General features: G+C 42.8%; 1 protein-coding gene across 2 annotated transcripts in view; it reads right to left on the bottom strand.

Annotated features, from left to right (window-relative positions):
• The window catches only part of map3k7 (mitogen-activated protein kinase kinase kinase 7), a 174,304-nt gene that overhangs the window by 111,004 nt on the left and 43,747 nt on the right, over window positions 1–19,553 (bottom strand). For both annotated transcript variants that reach the window (XM_038799586.1, XM_038799585.1), the window contains exons 2-4: window positions 18,466–18,576; window positions 10,016–10,081; window positions 7,683–7,728 (exon numbers count right to left, since the gene is read on the bottom strand). In XM_038799586.1, coding sequence (XP_038655514.1) covers window positions 7,683–7,728; window positions 10,016–10,081; window positions 18,466–18,576 — 223 coding nt within the window. The remainder of the gene's footprint in view (window positions 1–7,682; window positions 7,729–10,015; window positions 10,082–18,465; window positions 18,577–19,553) is intronic.

Genomic DNA, 19,553 nt, shown 5'->3' with positions numbered 1-19,553 from the left:
CAAGGATGTGGCAAGCACTCACTGGTGTTAGAAGAAAAAAGCAGGTCTTTTAGTGAGAGAAAGCGAGTTCGTTCCTTCTCCTTCCAAGCTCGAATCACTTCTTCCCAGCTTTCTCAAAAAGCATCACGCAGGAACCAATCACTGACTTTTGTCAGGCAAAAAACTGTCATTCACCAAACCATCGAACTGACTTCCTCGAAAGCTGGTTCCCGAGATTCACTCAGCGCTAAAGCATCTGGTTCTGCCTTTCCAAAATATAAAACCTGTATCACAATGTCCTGACAAGCAAGTTGTTTCAACTAGAGTCCTCTGCTTAAAGGCACTTTTTGATTAGGATCCACATATCAAAAGTAAAAAAAAAAAGAGAAAATGGGAAGAAAGAAAATAAACAGGAAGGATTCTTACAGTAGCTAAATGCACAAAATATCCGGGGTGAGGTAGACAAACCAACGGCACACATGGAAACAAGGTTACAAGGTGATCAAAACTGTGAACTTAATATTCAGAGATATTTGACCTTTCAGAAGGACAGGAGGAAGAAAAAGGTGGTGGGGTAGCACTATTCATACAAGATGAAAAGAGGACAGTTTTGAGAGATGATCTAGACTTGGATGATGTAGAGTCCATTTGGGTGGAGGTAAAAAAAATGGGAAAAAAGACATTGGCAGTAGTAGTACAGTATACAGTCCCCCAAAAATTAGCCACACTGTGGGAAAGGGTATAGGAGCATGTAAAAAAAAAAGAGTAGAGCAATAATTATGTGAGACTTTAATTTTCATGTTGATTGGGTGAATCAAGTTTGAACAGGTACGACAATGAATTCATAGAGTGCATTCGGGATAATTTCCTAGAGCAATATGTCTAGGGAACAGGTTATCTTGGATCTGGTAATGGGTAATTAGGCAGTTTTAATAAATGACCTGAAAGCAAAAGATCCCCTCAGAAGTAGTGTTCATAACATGATAGAATTTAATATTCAGTTTGAGAATGAGAAAGTTGGGGCGGAAAAAACTGTGTTTAACTTAACTAAAGGGAATTGCAATGCAATGAGGATAGAGTTAGCTAAATTAGACTGATTAGATAGATTAGCAGGAAAAACAGTAAACAAGCAACGACAGACATTTAAGGAGGTAATTCATGACTCTCAGCAAAAATATATCCCAGTAAGGAGGAAAGATTCTAAGAGGGATAAACTAACTATGCCTAACCAAGGAAGTTAAGGAGTATCAAGTTGAAAGAAAAAGAATATAAGGAGGCAAACGTCAGTGATAGCTTGAAGACTGGGATTAATTCAGAATCCAGCAAAGGAGGACTAGAACATAGAACATAGAACAGTACAGCACAGAACAGGCCCTTCGGCCCTCAATGTTGTGCCGAGCCATGATCACCCTACTCAAACCTACGTATCCACCCTATACCCGTAATCCAACAACCACCCCCTTAACCTTACTTTTATTAGGACACTACGGGCAATTTAGCATGGCCAATCCACCTAACCCGCACATCTTTGGACTGTGGGAGGAAACCGGAGCACCCGGAGGAAACCCATGCACACAGGGGGAGGACGTGCAGACTCCACACAGACAGTGACCCAGCCGGGAATCGAACCTGGGACCCTGGAGCTGTGAAGCATTTATGCTAACCACCATGCTACCCTGCTGACTAAAAAGGTAATAAAGAGAGAAAATAAACTATGAAAGCAAACTAGTGAGGAATATAAAAATTGACAGACAGTAAGAGCTTCTTTAATATATAAAAAGGAAGAGATAAGTCAAAGTGAACATAGGCCCCTCAGAAAATGAACCTGGGAGATAGTTGTGGGGAACAAGGAAATGGCAGAGGTTAAACAGATATTCTGCACCAGTCTACAGTGGAAGATACTTCAATCCCGTTAATATTAAATAATACGGGGGAGGAATTAAATACCCCCCTCAGAAAATGAACCTGGGAGATAGTTGTGGGGAACAAGGAAATGGCAGAGGTTAAACAGATATTCTGCACCAGTCTTTACAGTGGAAGATACTTCAATCCCGTTAATATTAAATAATACGGGGGAGGAATTAAATACCATCACTATAATAGTATTAGACAAACTAACGGGGTTAAAGGCAGACAGGTCCCCTGGCCCTGATGGCTAGCATCCTAGAATCCTAAAAGAAATAGCTGCAGAGACAGTGGACGTGTTGGTTGTACTTTTCCAAAAATGTTTGGATTCTGGAAAAGTACTGGGGGATTGGAAAATTGCCAATGTGACATCCCTATTCAAAAAGCGAGGGAACCAAAATGCAGGTAACTATAGGCCGATTAGTCTAAAATCTATTGGAGGAAAAATGTTGGAATCAATTATTAAGTAATAGCAGCACATTTGAAAAATGATAATCTAATCGAGCAGGTCAACATGGCTCATGAAAAGGAAATAATGTCTGACTAATTTATTTAGAGTTTTTCCGAGGAAGTCTCAACCAGAGCAGATCGATGGGAACTAGTAGAGGTGTTGTATTTTGACTTCCTGAAGGCATCTTCCAAGGAAAAGAGCTCATGATGTTGGAGATAGAATATTTGCTGATGGGCAGGAAATGGAAAGTGAGGATAAGGGGCTCTTTTTCAGGTTAGCGACCTGTAACCAGTGGGGTACCACAGGGATGTGATGGGATCGCAACTGTTTACAATATATATTAATGACTCGGAGGAAGGAAGCAAAAGTACTGCAGCCAAATTTGCAAGCGACACAAGAATGGGAGGAAAGTGAGTTGCGAGAGTGGGCAAAATTGTTGACAAATGGAGTATAAGGTGGGAAAATGTGAAGTTGTTCGTTTTGGAAAGAAGAACAAAAAAACAGAGTATTATTTAAATGGAGAAAAACTGCAGAAAGCTGCAACACAAAGGAACTTGGGGGTACTTGTGCATGAAACACAGAAACCTAGCACACAGGAGCAGCAGGTAATCAGGGAGGCTAATAGAATGTTGGCCCTGATTTCAAGGAGGTTGGAAAATAAGAGTAGGAAAGGCTTGCTGCAAATGTACATGGTACCGGTGAGACCACATCTGGAATACGACAAGCAGCTTTGGTTTCCTTATTTAAGGAAATAAATGATTTCATTGGAGGCGACTCAGAGAAGGTTCATTAGGATGATCCCCAGTATGAAGGGACTGTCTTATGAGCAAAGGTTAAGCAGGTTCGGACTCAACTCATTGAAATTCAGAACAATGGGGTGATCTCATTGAAACATATAGGATTCTTAATGGGCTTGACAAGGTAAATACTAAGATACTTCCAATCATTGAGTCGAAGACCAGAGAGCATAGTCTCAGAATAAAGGGTTGCCAATTTAAGACTGCACTGAGAATTCTTTTCTCAGAGGGTGAGTGTTTTTGGAACTCCTTGCTACGCAACTTGAGGGCAGAGTCCTTGTGTATATTTAAGGCAGAGATAGATAGATTTTTGATCAGTAAGAGAATCAAGGGTTACGAGGGAAGTGCAGGAAAATGGATGTGAGGAATGTTGGGTCATCCATGATCCTACTGAATGGTGGAGCAGGCTTGAGGGACTAAATGGTCTACTCCTGTGCATATCTCTTGTGGACTTAAATCAAGTGTCGTGTTAAGGCACAGAGTTCAAAAGCAAGAAAGTTTTGCTAACCTTTTACGTATTTCAAGTTAGGCCTTAGATATATGTGCTCTATTCTGGCACCACACTTTCAGAAGGAGGCCATGACTTTAGAAAGGGTGTAGAGGAGAATTATTAGAACTATTTTGAGAGGCAAGTTCAGTTACATGAAGAGACTAGAAAATTTGGGATTGTTTGAGTCAAAAGTAGGGAAGGTTTAACTTGTATGTTCAAAATTATGAAGGATGTTGCTAGGTTACATGCAGAGAAACTGTTTCCACTGGCCGGAGGGTTGGTAACTAGAACACACAGATTTAAGATAACTGGTGAAAGAGTCAGAGGTTTAGATTTTTGTTCCCCATGAGTTATGATGATCTGGAACGGACTATCTGAAAGAGTGGTGGAAACAGATGCAATAGCAATTTTCAGAAGAGAATTAGACAGATACCCGAGAAGAAAAGTTTTGCAGGGCCTTGGGAAAAGAGGAGGACTGTAGGACTCCATAGAATCTTCATAAGTATTGGGATATCAATCATAGGCTGAATGGGTTCCTTCTTTAGTAGATAGATAGAACATAGAACAGTACAGCACAGTACGGCCCTTCGGCCCTCGATGTTGTGCCGAGCAATGATCACCCTACTCAAATCCACGTATCCACCCTATACCCGTAACCCAACAACCCCCCCCCCAAACCTTACTTTTTAGGACACTACGGGCAATTTAGCATGGCTAATCCACCTAACCCGCACATCTTTGGACTGTGGGAGGAAACCGGAGCACCCGGAGGAAACCCACGCACACACGGGGAGGACATGCAGACTCCGCACAGACAGTGACCCAGCCGGGAACTGAACCTGGGACCCTGGGGCCGTGAAGCATTTATGCTAACCACCATGCTACCGTGCTGCCCTATTTGAGAGGGAGAAGCTGGAGTCAGATGTAACTTTAGCTGACTGATTACTTCACAGCATCAACTTCATTGTAAGTTCCAATCTGTCTGACCCTGGGCACTGCCTCTGCTTGTCATATTGAAAACATCTCTGTTGCACCCAATAAAAACAGACGCACATTTCATAATCAGAGGGAAGTCTATCGTTTTTGAGGTTGCATTGCAATTATTGTTAAAAGCGGCTGTGCCACGTGTTTGCTTTCTGGCCTCTCACTGGGGAAAGACAAGTTCTATTCCAGCTCTGCACAATAACTGACCTATCACACTGTCAATTATTCACAACTTAAATGGTGTAATACTGCATGAAGGATATTTACTTTATCCAGTATCTGATTTTATAATTTAGGATCAAGTTTGTTTACTCAGCAAATTTATTAATCCGTATTGTGTTTTCCACATGATACCCAGTTCCCCATATCTCCAAGCACACTCCCTCACACTCTATCTCTCCCTTCCATTCTCTCCCTCTCTCACACTCTCTCCATCTCTCACATATTCTCCCTCTCTCCCTCGCTCACACTCTCTCCCTCTATCACACTCCCTCCCTCTCTCACACACTTTCAGATGATACAAGAAAACGTCCCAAAATCAACATCAGTCAAGGGCGACAATGAAAATGATTAGAGAAAATTCCTAATGGTAGCTAGTATCAGGGATCATAATGTAATTGGACCATCAGTTAATGTGTCTCATGTTTCATTTTGGTTTCCTGGAATTAATTTGAATCATCTGGAGAGATTGCTGAGGAATTTTCCAGATTTTCTTCTTCACCCTAAATTGCCTAAGGGTTTTCAAGAATCTGTTTTAATGCTTCCCCATGAGATTGTGTGTGAATGTTGGTGTGTTTGGGCAAGGAGAGGTTTGATTCTCAGTTGTCACAGCTGTACGAGATAGGTTTGATGGATCAGCAAGAATTTTACCATTTGTAAGGTTAAATTAGAAAAGAAAATCCTTGATGGTAGCTAGAGTGAAGGAAAGCAATTCACTACTTTAGCGAATGCAACACCAAAGTCCAGACACAGGTGAGAACATGTTTAACTTCCACATTACAGAGATGCACTGGGAAATAATAAAGTTGCAACACAATGCAGCTAAGCAACCCAACTTGAAATTACACCAACATCAAAAGAACTCGATGAAACACCTTATTTTGAAGAATAATTTGAATAACCCAACGGAAGACAAAACACGACTTGAACTCCTAACTTCAGTTCAAAAGTATGCACATCCCAAAACCTTAATGCCCGTCTTGTTCATGGATAACCATAAATTAAGATACTCGAAAGATGAATAATAATGGGTCCATCGTAGTCAAATAGCTTACTTGTAAGCTCAAAATTGAAGAACACAAGGTTAAAATTACTAGAGATCGGAAAAAACTTCTTTGCTCCAGAGTAGTAGATACAGGGTGGCACAGTAGCACAGTGGTTAGCACCATTCCTTCACAGCACCAGGGTCCCAGGTTCGATTCCCAGCTTGGGTCACTGCCTGTGCGGAGTCTGCATGTTTTCCCTGTGTCTGCGTGGGTTTTCTCCAGGTGCTCTGATTTCCTCCCACAAGTCCCAAAAGACATGCTGTTACGTAATTTGGACACTCTGAATTCTCCCTCTGTGTACCCGAACAGGCGCCGGAATGTGGCGACTTGGGGATTTTCACAGTAACTTAATTGCAGTGTTAATGACAGCCTACTTGTGATAATAAAGATTATTATTATATGCAGAACAGACTCCAACAAAAACAGCTGAGATGGAAATGTTAACACCTTCAAAAGGAAGTGGCTGCAATAAGCGGAGGATTCCTGGGTTAGTCATTAATCATGACAATCAAATATCCCACACCAATCCATGATTCCTGTGCTGCTGGGAGAAACTGTTATCTATAGGGAGCAAGTGCAAAAGCGCAGATTTGAACAATGGAGATGAATAAAATTGGAAATTTTGTCTCAAACATTTTGGGAAGTGGGGAAAAAATTATGCAGAACATTCCGGGAAAGTGATATGGTGCAGTCCATTATTTGCAAGACGACACAAGATCTGTGAAATAAAATTGTGAGGTTCCAATTGATTTCTTCTCGATCCATACTTTTCGTTACAGGTTCGAAGAGATCTATCTACCTTGCATTGTTTCATATGAATACTACTGTTGGGGCATTGTTCTAGTGTAACAGGTACCTGGAAGTACCTTATTCAAATAGCCATCTTCCATTTGTGAGTGTTTAGAGTTTCAGAAAATTAACAGGCGCCGTAATGTGGCCACGAGGGAATTTTCACAGTAACTTAATTGCAGTGTTAACGTAAGCCTACTTGTGACACTAATAAAGATTATTATATAACTATAAACAACATCACAGCAAAATCTGATCTAGTTCCCATCAAACACTTGTATACAGTCAATGCCTGGAGACTCAGAAGGAAACCTGCCGTTTTCCTGGTGTCCCTTTAGTCCAAGAGTACCATGACCAATTGGAACATTCCAGGAAAGTGATATGGTGCTTCAGTTGAAATACAAAACATAGCACAAACCGGCGATCAAACCTGGAACCACCTGGTCTGTAAGACTTAATGCCACATGCCAAGATTGCACATTTTACTCATTAAACACTAGGGAAGCAGGAGTTAGATGATCACTTTTGCTAGTGATTTTATAATCACGAGGGCAGCACGGTAGCATAGTGGTTAGCATAAATGCTTCACAGCTCCAGGGTCCCAGGTTCGATTCCTGGCTGGGTCACTGTCTGTGCGGAGTCTGCACGTCCTCCCCGTGTGTGCTTGGGTTTCTTCCGGGTGCTCCGGTTTCCTCCCACAGTCCAAAGATGTGCTGGTTAGGTGGATTGGCTATGCTAAATTGCCCTTAGTGTCCTAAAAAGTAAGGTTAAGGTTGGGGGGGGGGGGTTGTTGGGTTACGGGTATAGGGTGGATACGTGGGTTTGAGTAGGGTGATCATTGCTCGGCACAACATCGAGGGCCGAAGGGCCTGTTCTGTGCTGTACTGTTCTATGTTCTAAATCCACCTACATTTCCAATTTAAAAAACCACAGAAAACCTTGCATATAGGTTACAAAAATAGGCATGCAAATGTTACTGTCTTACTGGGATAGTCACCAATGTAACTGGGATTTCAACTTACCATTATAAAGAGAACCTCCTTCTGCATATTCCATAACAAGGCAGACCTGGAAAAAAGTATCACAGTGAGTTAAACCAATGGATTTGGCCATTTCCCATGAAATACTGGGTGGAATTTTTCATTCTCTACACACGGAGTGCTGGCTATGGTGAGAAAACCGGCCTGTGACTTGCAGGCTGCCCAGCCGGCTTTTCCTTTCAGATAATCCAGCAGAGTGCAGAAAAATGTGGAGGTATCGCCCACACGGTCAAGCCAGGGCCGTAAAAAGCTGGCAGCTGGGAATCCTGAGATCGGGGCACCAATTTTAGAAGGTTCCACGTTCTCCAAAGGGCAACAGAAGGATCCCCTATACACGGACAAGGAGACCGACCCCCCACCTCCGAACCCCTTCCACCTCCCCTCACAAACTATTATGGGGAACCCTCCCTACTGTGGATCTCCTCAGTCAGCACCCCTGCCCCCGGCAGTAGGAGTCGTTTCTCTTTATCCACCATTTCTGTTTCCCTTAATATCTTAAAAACTTTAATCAATCACACCTTAACCGTCTAAATTCTAGAGAATACATCCTGGTTTACTTGACTATTCCAACATACTTCTGCCTGGTCTCCCACATGCCCTCCATAAAGTGGAGGTCATCCAAAACTCTGCTGCCCATACCTTAATTTACAAGAACTCCTATGCTCATTAACCTACAATGGTCATACAATGCCTTGATTTTCCAAATTTTCCCATGGCCTTGCCTCTCCCAATCTCTGTGCAATCTCCTCCAGCCCCAAGACTCTGAGAGATGTTGATGCTCTTCTAATTCTGGCTTCCTGTGCACCCTGAATTTTAGCCTTGCACCATTGATGGCCATACCTTCGGTTGCCTAGGCTCGAAGCTCTGGAACACCCTATCTAAACTTCTCCATCTCTATATCACTTTCCTTTAAGATACACCTGAAAATCCATGCTGTGCAGGAGGAGGCCATTCAGTCCATTGAGTTTACAGCGACCCTCTGAAAGAGTGTCCTACCGAGGTCCACGTCACCGCCCTATCGCCATAACTCCATCTAACCTCCATAGCTGGACACGAAGGAGCAATTTTAGCATGGTTAATCCACCTAACCTGCATATCTTTGGATTGTGGGAGAAAACCGGAGCATCCGGTGGAAACCCACGCAGACACAGGGAGAACATGCAAACTCCACACAAACAATCATTCAAGGCCCGAATAGAACCTGGTCCCTGGCGCTGTGAGGCAGCAGAACTAACCACTATTCCATCGTGCCACCCCCTCTCTGAAAAGCTTTTCATCATCTGACCTAATTCTTTTAATCTGGCTTGGTCCTATTTTATGATATTCCTGTGGAATGCCTTGGGAGATTTCAATATTTTAATAGTGTTAAATAAATATATGTTTTGGTGTAGTTTGTGTAATCTTTCCTTGCAAGTTCACCCTTGGAGTCTTGGTATCATTCTGATAAACCTACACTGCACTCCTTCCAAGGCCAATATATCCTTCCTAAGGTGCGGTGCCCAAAACAGGAGTGGTCTAACCAGGGCTTTGTTAGCTCAAGCATGACTTTTACTCCTTTGAATTTTGTCAGGTGCTGTCAGATATCCAATTGTATTTAGGCTGCATCTGATTTAAACATTGGGAAGATTAAAGCTACCATTGTCAGGCCATGCAAAAACTACATTTTATGCTGTTGATCCCAACTTATTTTCAACTGTTTTACAACATAATCCAAATTCTATGTTCCTCTAAGCCTTTTGTCCACCCCTTTCTTCATCCAACAACGGTGAAGATGTCTTCAGCCATCGAGGCTCCATACTCTGGAATTCTCTCCTTTAACATCTCTGCCTCCATCTCTTAATCAACCTTTAAGCCCTCCTTAAAATCTATCTTTTAGTGCCCCTGTAAGGGTTTTGGGATGTTCTTTTCTATATTAGATGTGCAATGGAAATGCAAGTTTTTGTTAGGGTGCAGCACAAATGGTTGCAAATGGGAAAAAGCTAGAAACGGCCTTTGTTCTCCAGGACACTCCTGGTGTAACAGGTGGTTTTGATCAAGAAGTTAGGAGAAAGCTCTAGAAGGTTGGGGGGGGGGGGGGGGGGGGGGGGGGAGAAGATATCGCAAAAGAGGTAGCTAGGAAGAGATTTACAGCGTACGGTTCTCTGGCATTGATTTTAGTTCTATTCCCAATTCGCTTATAATTAGATGAGTCCTCTTTATGAGATATAAAAATCATACCTAGGAAGTAAAACTTCAAAGCACTATATTTTAATCAAACCACAATAGTGTACAATTAGGTCATACAATCTGAAATGAGTAGGATTTGAATTACATACTGGATTCAGACAGGCTCCATACAGTTTCACAATATTGGGGTGCGTTACGCGTGACAATTGCCGAAGCTGTAACAGAAGAGAAAAAAAAGCATGAAAACCAAACAAAAATGAGGCATAAATCCATGCAGCAGTACCCCCTGGAGTGAGAGGATATCCCAACTAGAATGTGGAGAAATGAAATTAACAGATAACCACATGTTGTGTTACACAGTTGGTACAGCAATACCCTAGGTTTGGGAATGAAGACAATTACAACATAGATAAAATGAAGCTGAATTAAATTTTTCTTGGCCTTCAAGATCAATTTTGCTAGAGAGGAAGAGATTTGATTAGGTGCGCTGCAGCGAGGCTAGTATACTGCACGTAGGATATCAAGGCGGCAAATAATCAGGGTTCCACTATGCTACTTGAATTTTGTGCATTTCAATAAGTTCTAAATTCTTAATATCCTACAGACAGTATACTTGCCTCACTGCAGCCCACTTGATCAAATCGATTCCTAGAATGTAGACCATCAGGCCTTGGGGACTTGTGCGCCATCAATCCCAAATTTCTCTGTTTTTTTATTTTTAATGTTTTTCCCAATTAATGGACAATATAGCGTGTCCAATCCACCGAGGTAATAATAATAAATCTTTATTGGCACAAGTAGACTTACATTAACACTGCAATGAAGTTACTGTGAAAAGCCCCTAGTCGCCACATTCCGGCGCCTGTTCGGGTACACAGAAGGAGAATTCAGAATGTCCAAATTACCTAACAGCACATCTTTTGGGACTTGTTGGAGGAAACCGGAGCACCCGGAGGAAACCCACACAGGGAGAACGTGCAGACTCCACACAGACAGTAACCCAAGCCGGGAATCAAACTGGGACCCTGGCGCTGTGAAGCAAAAGTGCCGAGCACTTGAGCTACCGTGCCGCTCATCTTTGGACTGTGGGGGTGAAACCCATGCTGACACGGGGAGAAATGTGCAAACTCCACATGGACAGTGATCCACACACGGGATTGAAACCAGGTTCTCGGTGCCATGAGGCATCAGTGCTAACCACAGCACCACCTTGCCGCCCCCAATCCCAAGTTTATTGAGTACAGGTTCCTTATTGAACAAAGAAAAGTACAGTTCAACATAGCACTGGAACAGGCTCTTCGGCTCTCCAAGCCTGTACCAATCATGTAGCCTTAACTAAAAAAAACTTCAGCCCTCAAACGGGCCATATCCCTCTATTTCCTCCCTATTCATGCATGCATCCAGGTGCCTCTACTAATTCTAATTATAGGTAATTATTATGATATCGGTAAAAAAACAGGGTGAGGTCCTACATGCTGAATTTAGGGAGTTAGGAGATAAACTAAAATGTAGGACCTCAAAAAGGTAGTAATCTTGGGATTGCTACCAGTGCCACGTGCGGGTCAGAGTAGGAATGACAGGATAGACAGGATGAATGGGTGGCTTGAGAGGTGGTCCAGGAGGGAGGGATTCAGGTTTTTGGGACATTGGAACCGGTTCTGGGGGAGGTGGGACCATTACAAATCAGACGGTCTACACCTGGGAAGGACTGGAACCAATGTCCGAGGGGGGTTGTTTGCTAGCGCTGTTGGGGAGGGTTTAAACTAATGTTGCATTGGAATAGGAACCAATGCAGGAAGTCGGACTGTAGTAAAGAGAGGATAGAAAGAAAAGTCAGTAAGGAGAAAATTGGAAGGCAGAGAAACAGACTGAACTGCATTTATTTCAATGCAAGAGGCCTAACGGGCAAGACAGATGAACTCTGGGCATGGTTAGGTACATGGGACTAGATATTATAGCTATTACTGAAACATGGCTAAAGGCGGTGCAGGACTGGCAGCTCAATGTTCCAGGATACAAATGCTATCGGAAAGATAGAACAGGAGGTAAGAGAGGAGGGGGGAGTTGCTTTTCTGATTAGGGACATTATCACGGCAGTACAGAGAGAGGACATATCCGAGGGTTCGCCCACTGAGTCTATATGGGTGGATCTGAAAAATAAGAAGGGTGAGATCACTTTGATAGGACTGTACTATATAGGCCCCCAAATAGTCAGGGGGATATTGAGGAGCAAATATGTAAAGAGATTACAGATAGCTGCCGGAAAAATCGGGTGGTAATAGCTGGGGACTTTAACTTTCGCAACATCAACTGGAATAGCCATAGCACTAGGGCTTTGGATGGGGAGAAATTTGGTGAGTGCTTTCAGGAAGAATTCCTCATTCAATATGTGGATGGCCTGACCATAGAGGGGGCAAAGCTTGACCTCCTCTTGGGGAATAAGGAAGGGAAGGTGACGGAAGTGGTAGTGAGAGATCACTTCGGGACCAGTGACCATAATTCCATGAGTTTTGAGATAGCTATGGAGAATGATCGTTCTGGCCCAAAAGTTAAAATTTTAAATTGGGGCAAGGTCAATTTCGAGGGTATTAGGCGGGAACTTTCAAAAGTTGATTGGGGTGCCTATTTGCAGACAAGGGGACAGCTGGTAATTGGGAGTCTTTCAAAAAGGTGTTAATTAGGGCTCAGGGTGAGCACATTCCTCTTAAGAGTGAAGGGTAAGGCCTATAGAAGGAGGGAACCCTGGATGACTCGGGATATTGAGGCCATGGTCAGAAGAAAGAAGGCAGCATATGACATGCATAGGCATCTGGGATCAAGTGGATCACTTGGAGAGTACAGGGCTTGTCAGAGTAGAGTTAAGAGAGAAATCAGGAGAGCAAAAAGGGAACATGAGATTATCTTGACAGATAAGGCAAAGGAAAATCCAAAGAGCTTTTTCAGATACATAAAGGGTAAAAGGGTGACTAGGGAGAGGTTAAGGCCTCTTTAGGATAAACAGGATCATATATGTGCAGATCCACAAGGGATGGGAGAGGTCCTAAATGAATATTTCTTGTCAGTATTTAATGGTGAGAAAGGCACGCGAATGTTAGGGAAATTGGTGAAATAAAAAGTGATGTCTTGAGGGTGTACATATTACAGAGAAGGAGGTGCTAGAGGTATTAAAGCGCATCAAGATAGATAAATCCCCGGGACCTGATTAAATTTATCCCAGGACTTTGTGGGAGGTTAGGGAGGAAATTGCTGGCCCCCTGGCTGAGATATTTAAATCATCGACAGCCACAGGGGAGGTGCCTGAAGATTGGAGGGTAGCAAATGTTGTGCCCTTGTTTGAGAAGGGCTGTAGGGATAAGCCTGGGAACAACAGACCGGTTAGCCTTACTTCTGTAGTGGGTAAATTGTTAGAAGGTATTCTGAGAGATACGATCTACAGGCATTTAGACAGGCAAGGGCTAATTAGGGAAAGTCAGCACGGCTTTGTATGGGGAAAGTCATGTCTCACCAACTTGATTGAGTTTTTTGAAGGGGTAACCAAGAAGGTAGATGAGGACAGTGCAGTCGACGTTGTCTACATGGGCTTCAGCAAGGCCTTTGACAAAGTACCCCATGATAGGTTGTTGCAAAAGGTTAAATCTCGCGGAATCCAGCGTGAGGTAGCCAATTGGATACAAAATTGCTTGGCGACCGAAGCCAAAGGGTGGTTGTGGAGGGTGGTTTTTCAAACTGGAGGCCTGTGACCAGCGGTGTGCCTCAGGGATCAGTGCTGGATCCACTGTTATTTGTTGTATATATTAATGATTTGGCTAAGAATGTAGGAGGCATGGTTATTAAGTTTGCAGATGACACCAAGATTGGTGGCATAGTGGACAGTGAAGAAGGTTATACAAGACTGCAATAGGATCTTGACCAATTGGGCCAGTGAGACGATGAATGGCAGATGGAGTTTAATTTGGATAAATGTGAGGTGATGCATTTTAGTAGATCAAATCAGGGCAGGACCTACTCAGTTAATGGTGGGGAGTTGGGGAGAGTTACAGAACAAAGATCATGGGGTACTCGTACATAGCTCCTTGAAAGTGGAGTTGCAGGTGGACAGGGTGGTGAAGAAGGCATTCAGCATGCTTGGCTTTATTGGTCAGAATATTGAATACAGGAGTTGGGACGTCTTGCTAAAGTTGTACAAGACATTGGTAAGACCACACATGGAATACTGTGTTCAGTTCTGGTCACCCTATTATAGGAAGGATATTGTTAAACCAGAAAGAGTGCAGAAGAGATTTACAAGGATACTACCAGGCCTCGATGGTCTGAGCTGTAAGGAGAGGCTGGATAGGCCGAGACATTTTCCCCCTGGAGCATAGGAGGCTTAGGGGTGATCTTATAGAGGTCTATCAAATAATGAGTAGCATAGATAAGGTAGATAGTCAACATCTTTTCCCAAAGGTAGAGGAGTCTAGAACTGGAGGGCACAGGTTTAAGGTGAGAGGGGAGAGATACAAAAGAGACCAGAGGGAAATTTATTCAACAGAGGGTGGTGAGCATCTGGAACGAGCTGCCAGAGGCAGTGGTAGATGCGGGTACAATTTTTTCCTTGAAAAAAGTTAGACGGTTACATAGGCAGGGTGGGATTAGAGGGATATGGGCCAAATGCGGGCAAGTAGGACTGGCTTAGTGACAGAAACTGGGCGGCATGGACAAGCTGGGCCTGTTTCCATGCTGTTAACATCTATGACTCTAATTGTTCCAAGTTCCACCCTTTCTGTTACCTCTGAATTACCCATTCATATAGGGATGGTACTAGTGTTCTCCACCGTGAAAACTGAGGCAAAATATTAATTTAGCATTTCTGCCATTTCGGTGTTCCTCACTACGTATTAACCCTCCAGTTTCATCTTCCGAGGCACCAACATTCGCTTTAGAGACTCTCCTCCCTTTCATATACTTCTAGAAACCTTTGCTATCCTTATTGATATTTTGTAACTTACCCTAGCTCTTTTTATTCCTTTTTTAGAAATCCTCTGCTTATGTTTGAAAGTTTCCCAATCTTCCAGCCTGCCACTGGCCTTTGCAACATGGTATACCTTAGTTTATGCCTTTATATCGTCCATAACCTCCTTGCTTAGCCATGGATGTTTTTTTACGCCTTGAAGTCATCAATTAATTCTTCCTCATTAAACAATACCAAATCCGCGTAGCCTGCTCACTGGTTAGTTCCACAACATATTGTTCCAAGAAACAATCTCTAATACATTTAATGAACTCTCCCTCGAGGCTACCCTTGCCAATTTGATTAATTCAGTCTATGTGCATATTGAAATTACCCATGATTATTGCCATACCTTTCTTACAAGCCTCCAATGTTTCCTGGATTGCACGGTGCCCACTGTTTGGGGACCTATAGATTACTCCTACCAGGGACTTCTTCCCTTTGCTTTCTTATTTCTACCCAGAATGATTCCACATCTTGATCTTCAATGCTTATATCGTTTCTCATTATAGCACTGATCATCTTCAACAGTAAAGCCAGACCACCTCCCTTTCAGTCCATCTTTCCAAAATACTGAGTACCCTTGGATATTCAATTGCCAGACTTGGTCTCCTTGCAATCAACCATGTTTCAGTAGCTGCCACAAAATCATTCCCTTCTATCTCTATCATGCACCGTTGACGCATTAGTTTTGTTCCTAATGCTTTGCGCATTTAGATACCAAGCTTTTAAATTTGTTCTAATATCTAATTTCCCTACTCTTTTATAATTCCTTGTTGCAAAAAGACATTCACCCATTCTGTCCCTCACCTTTATTTTCCAGTAACCAGCCGCCACGTCACAAATTGCCTCCTCCTTTAATGTTAGTTTTCTAATTTTCCTTGCAACTGAACCTTCGCTCCCCCCTCCCCACGCTGTCTAAAGCCCTAATTATGTAATTCACCAGAACTCTGGTCCCAGCACAATTCTGACGAAGACCGTCCCATCGGAGCAGGTCTCTCTTTCCCCAATACTGGTGCCAATGTCCCATGAATTTGAACCCATTTCTCCCATACCAATCTTTAAGTCAGGCAATTACCTCCCATTGCTAATTACCTACCTCCAATTTCTTTTTACTTCAAATAATTAGGAAAAGTAATTTTCATGTACAAATTAGAACTTTTCTTTTTAAATTTAGAGTTCCCAATTTTTTTCCCAGTTAAGGGGCAATTTAGCGTGCCCAATTCACCTACCCTGCACAGGGGCAGCATGGTAGCATGGTGGTTAGCATAAATGCTTCACAGCTCCAGGGTCCCAGGTTCGGTTCCCGGCTGGGTCACTGTCTGTGCGGAGTCTGCACGTCCTCCCCGTGTGTGCGCGGGTTTCCTCCGGGTGCTCCGGTTTCCTCCCACAGTCTAAAGATGTGCGGGTTAGGTGGATTGGCCAGGCTAAATTGCCCGTAGTGTCCTAAAAAGTAAGGTTGGGGGGGTTGTTGGGTTACGGGTATAGGGTGGAAACGTGGGTTTGAGTAGGGTGATCATTGCTCGGCACAACATCGAGGGCCGAAGGGCCTGTTCTGTGCTGTACTGTTCTATGTTCTATCTTTTTGGGTTGTGGAGATGAGACACGGGAGAATATGCAAACAGTGACTCGGGGCTGGGATCGAACCCAGGTGCTCGGCGCCATGAGGCAGCCATGCTAACCACTGCGCCATCGTGCTGCCCTCAAATCAGACTTTCAACAACCCACCTAACCTTAAGTTCAGAATTCCCCCATCAGCAGATCCTCAAACTCTCCCAAGAGAAATACTTATCCAAGTTTCAAAGGAAGCTCACAACTTTGGGATAAGGCTCTGGGATATGGGCGTGCCATTCTCGGTTTACAACTGCCAGCAACTGGCTTATCTGTTCCTGTACCTTTTCAATCTAGTAAACTGGAGTTCAGTTTGGAGAATGAATTAAATTTATTTAGAAATTAGGCAGGTAAAAGTGCTATATAAATACAAGTTGTTGCTGTAGTTTGCGCAATCTTTCCTTGAAAGTTGACCTTGGAGTCTAGGTACTATTCCGATAAACCTACATTGCACTTCCTCCATGGCCAATATATCCTTAAGGTGCCTGCTTCCCAAAACTGCAGTGAGTTAACCAGGGCTTTGTGTAGTTGAAGCATTACTTTCACCCCCTTCAATTCTGCCAGATATCCAGTTGTAGTTAGTTAGGCTGCAATTTATTTGATTTAAACATTGGGAAGATTAAAGCCACCCATGTCAGATCAGTTTTGCTAGACAGGATATGAGGGCTGCTAATGATACAGAAGCCTAGAAGAGGTAGAGGAAGAAGCTCAAAAATGCAACACAAGCACTTAAATTATATTTTATAGGTACACGTGCACAGGATATATTCATAAAGCAGTAATTTTGGGCCATTAATTTACACATTTGAAATACTAATATATGAATGCTTAATGCATTCTTCCAAAATTCTACACAGCTATTTTAGCAGGTATTAAACTCATTCATTTTAAATGCATTGGGAACACAGCTGCACATGCAACCCGCATTCTATAATTTGTGCTAGGCTGTTGGAAGCACAGGATGGTTCAATTATCAACTACATAATTGGAATTGTGGACTTAAGGGCCTGGAAGACATTGAGCTACAAGTACAATTATTTGAAAGCATGTCAATTTAAAAAATCTGAAAAATATTTTGAATTCTAGTGTTTTTACCGAGAGAACTTTCTCATGATACCATTTCAATCCCAGCAATCACCCCAGCCCAAAAAAACACCAGACTTTTAAATGCATCTATCACACATCACCATCCAGGTAAAAGGATGTGAAGGCAATCTGCTACCAGCACTTTGCTAACATTGCTCCAAATACCAAAATGCGTGCAAAGAGATTCACGGTGGCTTTCTAAGAATGTTTGGCGCCTCCTTCATGACATGGTTAAAACTGCTCTATTTTTAATTCTTTCATGGGATTAGGACATCTAATTACCCTTGAGAAGGTGTATGAGGAAATAGCAGTTAGAAACCTGTCTCCTTATTTGTTATAAGGCTGGTTTAGCACAGTGGGCTAAACAGCTGGCTTGTAACGCAGACCACGATCAGCAGCGCGGGTTCAATTCCTGTATTAGCCTCCCCGAACAGGCGTCGGAATGTGGCGACTAGGGGCCCTTTCACCGTAACTTCATTGAAGCCTACTTGTGACAATAAGAGATTATTATAGGGGCTGGTTTAGCACACTGGGCTAAATAGCTGGCTTTTAAAGCAGACCAAGACAGGCCAGCAGCACGGTTCAATTCCCGTACCAGCCTCCCCGAACAGGCGCCCGAATGTGGCAATTAGGGGCTTGTCACAGTAACTTCATTGAAGCCTACTTGTGACAATAAGCAATTTTCATTTCATTTCCTAGCCAGACACGGTAGTGTAATTATTGAAGAATGGGACCAGTCAGATAATTTGTTTTTACAAAAAATCCTCAGCTATGTCTTAAAGCTGTGCCTGGAAGGGCCAAAATTCATATTTTGATACTTTTAGGCCAATTCCCCCTCTAATGAAAACACCCAAACCAAATCCCAGATTTCAATCCTCAAAGATGGAAAGAAAGCATGAAAAGTGGAATTACCTCGACGATGAATGCTTTCCTCTCTGATTCACTCTCAATTTGCTTTATAGCTACATCCTTTCCACGCCATTTCGCTTTGCACACAACTCCAAAAGCTCCTCTCCCAACAACCTGCAGGGCACAAAGAATAGTAAATACATTAGATTTCCACAAATTTCTTATTAATCTTTCATTAAATTCTCAGTTAAACATAGGTGGTACCAATTTAGTAAAAATAAAGATTATTCAGGATATTGCACACAGAAATATGGAAGAGAGAGAGAGAGAGAGAGAGAGAGATTGTGTGTTCTGGGAAATTCGGCTGTAGTTATCTCTGCAAGACCTGTCTTTAGGCAGTAGATTGTTTGACAGCAAGCCTCAAGAGCATAAATGTGCCTTTAGTCAAGTTAGGTTTGGAAGCAGCAGTGTATGGATTAAATCATATAAAATCATGTAGTTGTGACAATGGCAAAGTTGATTACGTTTTTTGTTCTCAAAACCGGTTCCTCATATACAAGAGCAAATCAATTAAAGAGATCAAAAATACACAAAAAAAGGTGCTTTCATTTTAATTCAGTAAGAAGTCTTACAACACCAGGTTAAAGTCCAACAGGTTTGTTTCAAACACGAGCTTTCGGAGCACGGCTCCTTCTTCAGGTGAAGGAGCCGTGCTCCGAAAGCTCGTGTTTGAAACAAACCTGTTGGACTTTAACCTGGTGTTGTAAGACTTCTTACTGTGCTCACCCCAGTCCAACGCCGGCATCTCCACTTCATTTTAATTGTATATTTAAATGAGTTTCAAGAAACTGTCATCAGCATCTTGGCTCTCTGCATGCCACTTTTACGTTTGCACAGGAGATGTGCTCATACACTGAAAAAACACGAATAACCCAGCAACATAAACCTCAGTTGCTGGATGCCTCTCTTCGTATACAGGTATTCAAAACAAGTTATTCAAAACAAGGCGGCAGGGCGACCGAGTGGTTAGCACTGCTGCCTCTCAGCACCAGGGACCACGGTTCGATTCTGACCTCGGTTGACTGTCTGTGTGGAGTTTGAACATTCTTCAGTGTCTGCATGGGTTTCCTCCGGGTGCTCTACCGAGTTTC

This window comes from Scyliorhinus canicula, chromosome 6, assembly GCF_902713615.1.
Source record: "Scyliorhinus canicula chromosome 6, sScyCan1.1, whole genome shotgun sequence".
Lineage (NCBI taxonomy): Eukaryota > Metazoa > Chordata > Chondrichthyes > Carcharhiniformes > Scyliorhinidae > Scyliorhinus > Scyliorhinus canicula.
The sequence above is the reverse complement of the archived record's forward strand: the minus strand, read 5'-3'. Positions and strand labels throughout refer to the sequence as shown.